General features: G+C 45.7%; 1 protein-coding gene across 5 annotated transcripts in view; it reads left to right on the top strand.

The window, feature by feature from the left end:
* Positions 1 to 8,845, top strand: part of PLCL2 (phospholipase C like 2) — a 166,557-nt gene extending 157,712 nt beyond the window's left edge. For all 5 annotated transcript variants that reach the window (XM_081105779.1, XM_081105781.1, XM_081105778.1 and 2 more), the window contains one exon: positions 7,994 to 8,845. In XM_081105779.1, coding sequence (XP_080961905.1) covers positions 7,994 to 8,173 — 180 coding nt within the window. In that variant the 3' untranslated portion in view covers positions 8,174 to 8,845. The remainder of the gene's footprint in view (positions 1 to 7,993) is intronic.
* Positions 8,846 to 11,958: the final 3,113 nt, after the last annotated feature.

An 11,958-nucleotide genomic window follows, 5' to 3' on the forward strand; every position in this document is an offset into this window, starting at 1 on the left:
ACTAGAGTGGGAGAGCTGCTGTGCAGGAAGCGGGGCCCAGCTGTGAAGCAAGGCAGGCTGGTGCTAGTGCCTAGTCTGGGCCTTTTATTGATAGGTTTGGGGCACACTGACACCAGCTGCAGCTTGTTTGAGATATTTTACCAAAGTCTGAAGCCTGAGCCAGGACAGGCCTTTCATATGGAAAAGCTGCTGCAAACAGGTTGGGTGGGGCTGCAAATTGGATGGGGTGGGGTCTCAGGGGATCACCAGGGCGGAGCAAACAGTGTGGGCCAGGCTGATGGAGACCTGGATATGGCTGCCAGTCAGCCCTGCGACAGGGGAGGGCCCAGCACAGGAACAGTGACTTCTGTGAGCACCCCTGTCTGGGAGAAAGCGATCCCCGAGTTCCTGCCCCAATGCCAGACAATCCAGTTCCTCCCTGTATGTGGCTGGGTCCCCTGGTGCTGGAGCTCAGAAGAAGCTGTTCGGTGTAGGTTTGTGTTCGGCCCTTTAAGAGGGACACCTGGGTCTCCAGCAGCCTCCTTGTCACTCAGCCACAGTCTCTGCCGGTTTTTACAGCCTGTAGTTACGGGGACTTCTCCTTCCCAGCTCTGGAACCCCAGCTGGTATGGGGCTGGGCCCCTTGCTCCTCCCGGGGAGCCTCTGCAGAGATGACCTCCCTCCTGATTAAAAAACAGCCACCACCAGCACGTGGGTGCCGGCCAGCCCCTCGCAGTCCCAGCGTGCGTTCTTAAGTTGTAGGACTTCGTGCAGCCAGCTCGCCCGCAGTTCTGGATGATGGTTCTGCATTTTAGTTGTAATTTTGATGTGGTTGTGGGAAGCGGCAAATACTGGTGTTGACCTACACCACCATCTTCAGATCTCCCCATGCCCCCTTTTTGTCCACAGACTTGTGTCCAGGAGTGAGAATTAACACCCCAGACTTCTTTCACAAGGAAAGAAATGTACAGGATAGGGTACTAGGTAGTTTTCACATTTCCAGGATAATGTTTGCTGTCGAGCAATGGAGGAGAATTGGCGAGATCTGTGTGTCATTTCCGTGCAATAGAAGGGCTTCCTGTGTGTTTCCCAGGCTTACACTTTCTTTAGAAGAATCGGTGCTCCTGGACTCGTATGCAAGTTTGGATGTGAGTTGAGCTGCTAACCTCTTCCTGGCAGGAGCTCCTCTCATGGTTTGTTCTTCATGGTGAACGGGGAGGTGGCAGCCCTCAGAGCTCCGTGTGCTGTGCAGTTGGCAGCGGGTGGGCACAGACGCTCAGGGAAGGTTTCAGAGGACACTGGGTATGGAGAGAGAAGGAGGAGGCGCTGCTGAGCAAGCTTGAAGCCGCATATAGGAATTACCTGGGGTCCTTAAAAATGCAGCCTCCGGGCCTGCGGACTGAAGGGTCCCGGGTTCGATTCCGGTCAAGGCCATGTACCTTGGTTGTGGGCACATCCCCAATAGGGAGTGTGCAGGAGGCAGCTGATCAGTGTTTCTCTCTATCCCTCTCCCTTCCTCTCTGTCAAAAATCAATAAAATATATATTTTAAAAATATAGCCTCCGGAGGCCCTCTCAGACCTCCTGGTCCTGCATCAGAATCTCCAGGGCGGGACATAGGAATCTTTAACAACTTCCCCTGGGGATCCTGAAGCATCCTAAAAAATACCAAGTATTAAGTCTCTAGAGTCAAATCAAGTGTCTCTCCTGTGCATCACCCCTCCGGGTGGAACAGTAAAGGATGCAGGGTGGCCAGTCATCCTGGGAGGTGGATTTCCAGTGTGAAAGCTGGGCCAGGCCTGGTACCCGGGCTCAGCGGGTCGCCCTGAGACGAGGCACCTGCCACAAACTGCTTTCATCTAAGGATGCCATCCCAGGTTTTATGAATCTTTACTTGCTTTGTTTAGTTTTGCAATTTTAAGAATTGCTTTAAAATACGGAAATGAACAAAGAAGAAATGTCATGCATGATCACCACCCAGAATGACCCGCTGTTAACATCTCGGCATACTTACTCCCAGTCATTTTTTTTCTTTGAAGAGCAGTCATTCATTTATGTCTTCATTAGAAAGAAGTTGTTTTTCATGTTAGAAAAGATGAAAGTTTTAAAATGACCTCAGATCTTCCCTCTAAGAAATAACGAGTATTAAATGTAGGTGAGCTCACTCCAGGACACTTTTTGTTGTGCATGTGGGTAGAGGGAGGGAGGAAGGGAGAGTCATTTTATTGATTCCGAGTCATGATTTTTTCATATTTTTGGCATCTTTGAAATTGGTATGTATCCATAGTCCATGGCATCTCTGCATTGTATCCTAGTTAAATTGGCGGTGATTTTTCTTTCTTAGCGGTCTATAAAAATAATGGTAGGTCTCATAAGCACTGAGTCTCGGATATTATAAAATAAGGTACATCAGTAAACAGAATCCTACCTTAATTGCTCTTTTTAAATTTATTTAACAGAAGAAAAGTAAACCGTAGAGAAGCTAAATGAATTGCTGAACAGTGTCTACTGTAAGGGGCATTTATTTCTTCTAAATCGCTCTGAGGTTAAGAAAAAAGATGAAAAATGTTAATAGGAGTTGTCTTGTTGGTATTTTTAAAGCTACACATTTCAGTTCTAAGCTCTGTTGGTTGGCCATCTGCTCTGAAAGATGAGAATATGAGTATTCTCAAGTATATCTAGGTAGGGAGCTGGGATATTGCTATTTTTATGTTGTCCCATTTGATCCCAAGACTAATTCCCATGTTGCTTGGTGCCTGGCTTCTTCACTTGGCATCATGCCTCTGAGATTCATCCCACCCTCTGTCCCGTCATTGCTCCCACTCCATCCCTCACTTGGCTTCTCTCCAGTTTGGTTGGATGTTAGAATTTTCAGGATTTTTATGAATTGCCAGTATGACTTCTGTGAGTTTTTAGAAGTTGCTTACATCTTGGTATATCCTTTTCTTTGTTTGGTTGCTGTTTGTGGTTTTGTGTTTGTTATTGGTTTGCTAATTTTACTCTTGTTGCTCATTTCATCAGGAATGTGGGAAGTACGTTCCGGAATGCACTTTGAACCACCAGCTTAATCAAGACCTTCCTCTCCCTCTATTTTCCATTTGCTAAAATATTCACTGCACTAGTGATAATTTTCCTGTTTCCATTTGTTACCGTTTCTAAGATGGTAAAATCTCATAGTTTTATAAAATTTGCCTCCACCTCCACCCCCTGGTGATAGTCATGCCCTTAGGCAGCACAGAATCCCTCTGTTCCTTCTTCTCCGACACCCCTTCCCGTCCCTGGGAAAGATCCCATCTTCTCTTAGGCCCGCCTGACTCACTCAGACATGCTCAGTCCTCCCACAGACGCCGGGATGGGAGGCTGTGGTCCCTGCCGGCTGGCCCTGGGCCTTCTGAGGGCTCTGTGTGTCAGCGTTCATAAAACGGGCTACTAGAATCATCCCCATACTCAGATGTGCTGGGCTCAGCAGCCCAGAGTGAGATTCGGTATGATTTTGCTCGTAGCCTGAAAATTATCTTAGTGTTAATAGAGGCCAGAGTTATGTTGGATTGGATCACACTTGAGTCGTGGACTTTTGCAACTCAAGATGTTTTCCAGACGAATTGCTACCAAGCTACCTCCCCATCCTGTGCCATCCCACCCTCCCAATAAGACTAAAAACAGACCCTGCATGTGATTAGAGGTTTGTTCTCTTTAGGAGCAGAGGACTTCTCCACACAATAAATAATTAAACCAGACAGATTTTGCACCTGGTAAGACATTAATCTCAATTTTATTTGCTTTTACTTGAGGTGCAGTGCTTACCTTGACAACCTGAAGCCTAACATTTGTTTCCTTTGGGAAAATGACTTGCGTAGCCTACGTGTAACTTACTTCCTTTATTGAGGCCAGTATCCTTTAATTAGGTCATTTATTATAGGTGATGTATTATGTTGCCTGTTTTCCTGAAAAGCTGTAACTGACTGGAAGCCATTTCTGTTTAGTGTGTGAAAACTGCTCAGATGGCTCAGAAACTCAAACTACAATAGTGTTTGTCATTAGACAGACTGTACTTTCTGATGCATCTGAGCACAGTAAAACCTCAGACAGTCGGATCCCTCTCATGTGGAATTGCGAGCCTCAGCTACCATTTGGCGATGCACAGGTGAGCTGAAAGGTTAACGGGGGGAGTCCTATGCATGCACTGTGTTCACTGCATTTGCAGGAGCTCCCTCATGGTCCTGGCCCTGCCCCTCTCAGTAGCCCGTGCCCTCCACTTCCTCTCTGCAGCTGAGCCGCACTCCCCGCCTCTCAGGCACTGGTCTCTGCCTGGAGCCCATGCTCAACCTCCTGCCTCTGTGCTTGGGTTTCAAGGAAACTCCATCTGGACACTCCGAGGGCTGCTCCTGAGACCTCACCCCACTTCTGCCACCAGAGCAGCCTCCTCTGTGTCATGAGAGGCCCCTCTGCTGCTGCAGGGGTGCACTCACCACCAGGGTGAAAATTAGCCCTTCCTATGGCCAGGTCTGTAGCCGAGGGAGATGCAGTCACAGTTGGAACTTACACAGCTTTGTAGTATAGAAACCACACTACTCAACAATGGAGGCCCCGGAGGCGTCATTTGTGGGAGCCACGTGTGGAGGTCAGTGTCCCCCGCAGCCCTGCGGCCACTGACATCCTTTCCTGCCCTCTGTCCAGGCCCGCTCAGCACCACCCCTCCTCGCTGGTGCTGCCTACGAGCCCCTACCTCCATCTTTGTTGAGTAAAACATGAAATTGTTTCTGAGGAGAAAGGCATTCATTCTGAATGAAATGGAATCTTTTATTGTTGAAAGTTTTACATATGTGCCCCTTTCCCCCCATTGACCTCTTCCAGCCCCCATTGTCTGTGTTCATGGGTTATGCAGTTATACATACAAGTTCATTGGTTGATCTCTTTCCTCCCTCCCTTCCCTCTGAGGTTCCACAGTCTGTTCGATGCTTCTATGTCTCTGGATCTATTTTTGTTCATGTTGTTCATTAGAGTCCACGTATGAGTGAGATGATATGATACTTATCTTTCTCTGACTGGCTTATTTCGCTTAGCACAGTGGTCAGCAAACTCATTAGTCAACAGAGCCAAATGTCAACAGTACGACGATTGAAATTTCCTTTGAGAGCCAAATTTTTTAAACTTAATTAGGGTACTCCTAAGGTTTAGGAAGAGCCACACTCAAGGGGCCAAAGAGCTGCATGTGGCTCGTGAGCCGCAGTTTGCCAACCACAGGCCTAGCATGATGCTCTCCAGGTCCATCCATGCTGTTGGAAATGGTAACAGTTTTCTTTTTTACAGCAGCATAGTATTCCATTGTGTAGATGTACCACAGCTTTTTAATCTACTCATCTGCTAATGGGCATTTAGGCTGTTTCCAGACCTTAGCTGTTATAAATTGTGCTGCTAAAGAACATAGGGGTGCATATATCCTTTCTGATTGGTGTTTCCGATTTCTTGGGATATATTCCTAGAAGTGGGATCACGGGGTCAAATGGCAGTTCCATGTTTAATATTTTCCACAAAGGCTGCCCCAGTCTTCCCTTTTCTCCACGTCCTCGCCAACACTTGTTGTTTGTTGATGTAGCCAGGTGTGAGATGGTACCTCGTCATTTTGATTTGCATCTCTTGGATGATTAGTGGCTCTGAGCATGTTTTCATGTGCTTGTTGGCCTTCTGTATGTCCACTTTGGAGAAGTGTCTATTTAGCTTTTTTGTTAAGTTGTATGAGTTCGATTTATATTTTGGAGATTAACCCCTTATTGGATATCACTGGCAAATATGTTCTCCCATGCAGCGGGCTCTCGTTTTGTTGATGGTTTCTTATGCTGTGCAGAAGCTTTTTATTTTGATGTAGTCCCATTTGTTAAAGTTGTGTGTGCTTAAGCAAAATTTTCTGTGTAGTCTCTGCATTGGGCGAGGCCTTTAATCTCCCTAAACTCAGTTTCCTCATCTTTAAAGTATGGGTAGTAGTTGAACCTCCCATGAGATAATCTTTGTAAAGAGCTTAGACAGTGCCTGGCATACAGTAGTCACTCAGTTAAATAACTATTGTTTCCAGAAGGCTTTGCTGATATACATTTCTGCATATTGTAGGCTGTGTGCTCTCAAATTTAGGACTATAATTACATTCCTAGCCCTCTATGCCAATTTGAATTGCAGTTTTAAGAAATGTAACAGTTTCCATAGCACTTTTAGAAGAGGTTTGTGCATTTGGCCTGTGGTGCGGAAAACTTAAGAAATACTGGTTTGAAATGTATTCAGTTTCTAGATGTCTCACATCACCCAAATTTATGACTAATCACAAAACAGTTACTAAAGGGCACTATGTTTGTGACCACCTGCTACTAATAGTCTAGATAAAGGCTTTGTTTCCTGGCTGTGAGATTATATTTCATTCTCTGGTTTTGGTTACAGAAGACACGCAAGTGAGAGACAGCAGAGGAACCGTGTGCTGTCATCTTAAAGTGACACTGAGGGTACCCCTGAGGCCTCTGGGAGATATGCAGTTAAACTAAATAATGGAACACCTATTTATAGTAACTAATTAAAGATATCTATAAAGCAGGAAAATCATGAACAGTAAGTGGTAAATAGCAAACCATTCTGTGGAGTCCCACCTCATGGTGACTTAAATTGCCATTTGAACGCACGAGTGGCAGAGATTTGATTACAGCCCTGTTGTCTGCCAGAGCCAGTCCTTACCTGTCACCCTTTGCAGGTGGCCCCAAGTTTTATCTGTGCAGGATGCACATTGGGAGGCAATTGAAAACAAATAACAAGCAGAAAGGAAGAAAGAAGGGATGGTACTAAGGATGTAAGTATGGCAAAGGAAAAGTCAAACTATAGAGCAGTGATGGCGAACCTATGACACGCGTGTCAGAGGTGACACGCGAACTCATTTTTTTGGTTGATTTTTCTTTGTTAAATGGCATTTAAATATATAAAATATCAAAAATATAAGTCTTTAAAAAATATATATATATATATAAGTCTTTGTTTTACTATGGTTGCAAATATCAAAAAATTTCTATATGTGACACGGCACCAGAGTTAAGTTAGGGTTTTTCAAAATGCTGACACGCCGAGCTCAAAAGGTTCGCCATCACTGCTATAGAGGAATCATCGAGTAATGGAATAAATTTAGAGCCTGAGAAAAGGGGAAAATCATGAGCAAAGAGGCTAAGAAAGAAGGAACGACAATGGTATAAGTGGAACACTTGGTGGGAAGCAGATTAACTATAAGGAGGAAAACAGAACAAAACATTAAAGTAGGAATGTTGAATTTTATAACGGTGGAGCAATTGACACCACATCATCTTGAAATCATTGGCTATATGGACATTTGGCAATGTCTGCAGACGTTTTGATTGTCTCAACTGAGTCGTTGCTACTACTCTCCAGGGATGCTAAGTATCGTCAGATGCACGGGGTAGCTTGACAAGATTAGTGGCTGTGGAGGGATGGGAATGGTGTGACTGTGGAGTCAGCACCAGGAAGATCTTTGTGGTGACGGGTTAGCCCTGTGTGTGGATTTCAGTGGAGGTTACATGAATCTACACATGGGCTAAAGTGATGGAGGACTATACACACACATTGTATTAGTGTCAGCCCCTGGCTTGGATACTGTTGTACTACACATGTAAGCATTGGGGGAAATGTGGGTACACGAGGCCTCTCTGTACTATATTTGCATCCTGTGAGTTTATATGTATTTCAGAATATGAAGGTTAAGAAAAACAAAAGGAAAAAACAAGATTGGCCAAATTACTAGAAGATGTAATACACCTCTGTTCAGATTTTTAAATGAAAAGGACTGAAAAGGCAGCACACTCTTGGTAAACTCATTATTAAAACTGACCTATTCTAATGCCGTGCCAATAAGAAATGCACATGCCCCCTTGGAGGAATGAAAATATTTCTATTGCAGCAGAAGACCTATGTTGTCAAACCGTGACAATAAGCCAGGTCATATCTAACATGTTTCATCGCATGTTTTGTTACAGGGACAAGCGGATCTTTTAAAATACGCTAAGAACGAGACTTTGGAGAACTTGAAACAAATCCATTTTGCTGCTGTTTCGTGTGGACTGAATAAACCAGGGACAGAAAATGCCGACGTGCAGAAGCCACGACGGAGTCTGGAAGTCATACCTGAAAAAGCCAGCGATGAGCCTGGAGAGTGAGGGCACTTCCTCATCGTCATCATGGAGGTTATAGCTCTGGACCAACCATTGTCAGGTGGAGCAGTCGCTTTGCACTCACTGATGAAAATAATATTTGGGATTTTAAAGCACAACTGGAATAGCTAATTGCAGTCTCTTAAAACTGTGAATGTATGTAGCAATCCGGCGTGTGAAGGCAAATAAACTCTTTAATAAGAAATGATATTCCTGGCCAAAGTATGCTATATTTGTATACAAAGACCATCACTCCGTTCCAGTGTGAACCACCGGCTATTCACTCTAGTTCCATTGAGAAAGAGAACACTTTCTTAAGATGGAAATGGATTGTATTGTCAAATTAGTATTTATTGGAGAAAAACGTAATCTACGCATTTTACATGTGTGATTACCAGAGTCTCTGGGTTATAGATGATTTTGGTGGAATGCCTGCTGAGCCATAATTACTAAGGAGAATGTAAGTGGACAGATCCCCTGAATCCCCAGGGACCTTGGAGCACCATCCAATACAAGGAGAACGTGCAATTGGACTGAAGCTCCCCAGCTGGAGACATGTGCTGGGTATAATATATATGATGTAAAAGCAACCAATCTTGAAGCAACACATTGTAAATAGTTTTTCATTGTATGAAGTAGTGGTCACATTAAAAAGGATGTTTTATGATATTTCTCCAATAGCAGTACATGCATTTAATGAAATTTTAACTTTTAAAAATTGTATTTTAAATATTCTGCTCTTAAGAGTAATGGCTTACTTTTTAAACAGCTTTGTCAAAAATGGGTTGCTTGTCTGGCTTGACACTGGCTTATATTGAGGTGCTCACAACGTCACACAGTGGCAGCTGCCTGACTGTAAAGTGGGCTGAGACACCCCTTTCTGCTTCTTAATTCACACCAGAGAGAGTACGCCCCAAAATGCAAATGGTAAGTTCAAGGCCAGAGGAGATGTAGCTTCCCTAAGGCCAGCTGAGTTGTTAACCCAAGCTTTTATTTTCCAAATCAGTGAAATTTGGTGCTATTTTTTTAAAAAAATAAACCCTGCAGCCTAATTACTGCTTCTCTCAAATCAAAATGGCTTCCAAATTTTGGAAGAGTAAAAGATGTGTCTAAATCTTCAACAACCCAAGCCCTTTTTGATTTGCCCATTTTCTTTTCAGTGGTTCAGGTATGTGAGCAGGTAAGTGTTGTAACCTTCAACTTGGCATCTCAGTCATTTCCTCAATCGGGGATGCTCAGGCTGAACATATATGTTATTTCTGCCCAACTCCCAAATATCCTCTTAAAAAACTATTCCTTTGCTCAGTTGTTGTCCTTTGCATTCTAATGTGCTTGAGTTAAGGTTGCAAACGGTTCTCTCTTGCAAAGAAAACATTGTAAACTACTCTCTGGCTTGAACCTGTGGAGGCCTTAAAACCCCTACTGGTCAATCAAAAGTGAGACACCTACCTCTGGGTTCGTAAATTGTGGTAACCGTGGGGTAGCATGCTGGCTTCCTGCCGTCATTACATTCCTCAAGTGGGGGAACACCCGTGTGAGTTACTGTAAATACAAACAATGCCCCCGTCATCAGTCACACCGTACACACACACGGTGCGTCGCTCCTAACTAGGACCAATGTCTAACAGGAACTACATGACCACCACTGGGAAAGCTGCCGAGAACACAGGAAAACACAGAGCTGGGCAAATGCACGGAGACTACAGCAAACAGCTGGTCAGTGCAGTGGGAAACGACGTGGGCAACGTGTGAATGGAGCCCTGACAGGTTCCAGCAGCCGTGCCCATGCCCCATCTAGGGAGGAAGTCCTGAGGCCTCTCTGACACACGAAGAACTTCCGCCTCCTCTCTGCCTCCTTAGCCATATTTCAGGTGTTGGCCTGTTTTCTGCTCTTAGCAGCTATGGCTTCTGAATAGAGGGGCAGAAAGCCTCTAACCCCCCAAATGCTTACCTCCTCCATGTCAGGGCTGTGTGTGTGGCCCAGGAGCCAGGCCGGTTAGAGTTCCTCTCAGGACGTGTGTCCTGCCTCCTAGAAAGGGTGCTGTCCATCTGCGTGGAGTTGGGAGGTCGTCCAGCTCTCAGTCTCCATGATGTGGCCCGATTTCGTATATTGAATACTTGGAATTCGCTGAATCTTTAATCAAGGACTTAAAAAATCATCAATGCAAATGTCAGTGTAGTCACCGCGTCGCTCCCCTGTACCTACCCAGCCCGAGCTGGGCATCTCTCGGCCATTTCAGTCTGAGCTAAGGTTTGATGTGAGCAGACCTCACTTGTGCCATGAGTTGGAAGAATTTTCTGTTGTGCATGACAGTGGGACCCTGTTGGGATTGCATGCCAAGCCCTGTGTTCAAGGCATTCTGCCTGTTACTTCATTATTTCATCCTCTCTACACCCAGCACGGTATGTTCTCGATATTACAGGTGAAGAGATGATGACCTTAGCCAAGGTCACAGAATGCTCAGGTCAGGATTTGAACCCAGATCTGTCTTCTCCAAAGCCTGTGCTCCCAAGCACTATATCCATACTCCTCTGCATTCCAAATACATACTTCCCATCTAAACTACAGGTGGGTAGAGGTCATAAGGAATAATGAGGTAAATGGCCTTTTATTCTCTTACCTTGAACACGAGCCCCCTGGAAGCCACTGAAATGTATTCACTCTGACGGTACTGAGCACATTTTAGGCACCAAAGATTCACCACAAACAAAAATAGCATGTTTTCAATACCCACGGAGCTCACAATTCAGTTGGGAAGGAAGAGACATTAATCCAACTGATCCTAAAGATACAGGGACCGTGACAACCATGGGAAGTGCAAAGGGCTCCTGGTGTTCCCGTCCTGGCTGAGCAGAGAGGGGACGTGATCGTAATGTTCCTGACCAGCCTTGTTTCTCTCCCTTCAGAAGGACTGAAAGATGCTTCTGTCCCTCAGGGGACCTTTTGAAGGACTGAGTAAGATAGTGTCTGTAAGGCACTAGGTCCAGTGCCTGGCTCACAGTGGATTCACTGTATTATTCCCATTAGTTATTCTCCAAAGGAGGGTGCCTGAGAGTGTAATGGGGGCCTCGCCCTCCTGGGAAGATGGACTAGATACCTATTGCTCCTAAACACAACCCCCACACTTAAACCAGGAATTTACTGCCTCTCATGGTTCTGTGTGGCTGGGCTCACCTCAGTGGTTCTTCTTGGGTTGTTGTGCAGTTACTGGCAGCAGGGACTGCAGGCGTCCCCTTTGGCTGGACATGTGAGATGCCTCCCTCCCGTGGCTGTTGATCAGTGTCTGCACGTGGTCTCTCCGTGCGGCTTGGCCTTCTTCTAGCAGGCACTGGGTTCCAAGAGGGAGTCGGCATCCCCGATGACCCATAAGGGACCTGCAAGTCTTCCCCAGCCTCTCCTCAGAAGGCCCAGCTCACCTCTCCTGCATTCCTTTGTTCAAGCAAGTCTGTCTTAGTGTCCACCCAGGCTCCAGGGGGTAGAGAACGTGACTCCTCCTCTTGATGGGTGCGTGGCGAGGTCATGCTGCAGAATGGGACCAGGGAGAGGAGATACTGTTAAGAACACCTTTGGAAAATACAACCTGCCACGGGGGTCTCCCTGAGAAAGTGGGCTTTTAGCTGAGACCTGAAGGCAAAAACGGTGAGGAAGGGTGAAGCCAGGGAAGCAATTTAGGCAGAGAAACCAGCAGGTTGCAAACCCCATACTGGGAGGCAGGGTGGCGTGCTTGAGGACTACAGGAAGGACACTGAGCCCGGAATGATGAGAGAAAGGGAGGTGTGGAGTGAGATGG

This window comes from Myotis nattereri, assembly GCF_964212035.1.
Source record: "Myotis nattereri genome assembly, chromosome: 14".
Taxonomy (NCBI): Eukaryota; Metazoa; Chordata; class Mammalia; order Chiroptera; family Vespertilionidae; genus Myotis; species Myotis nattereri.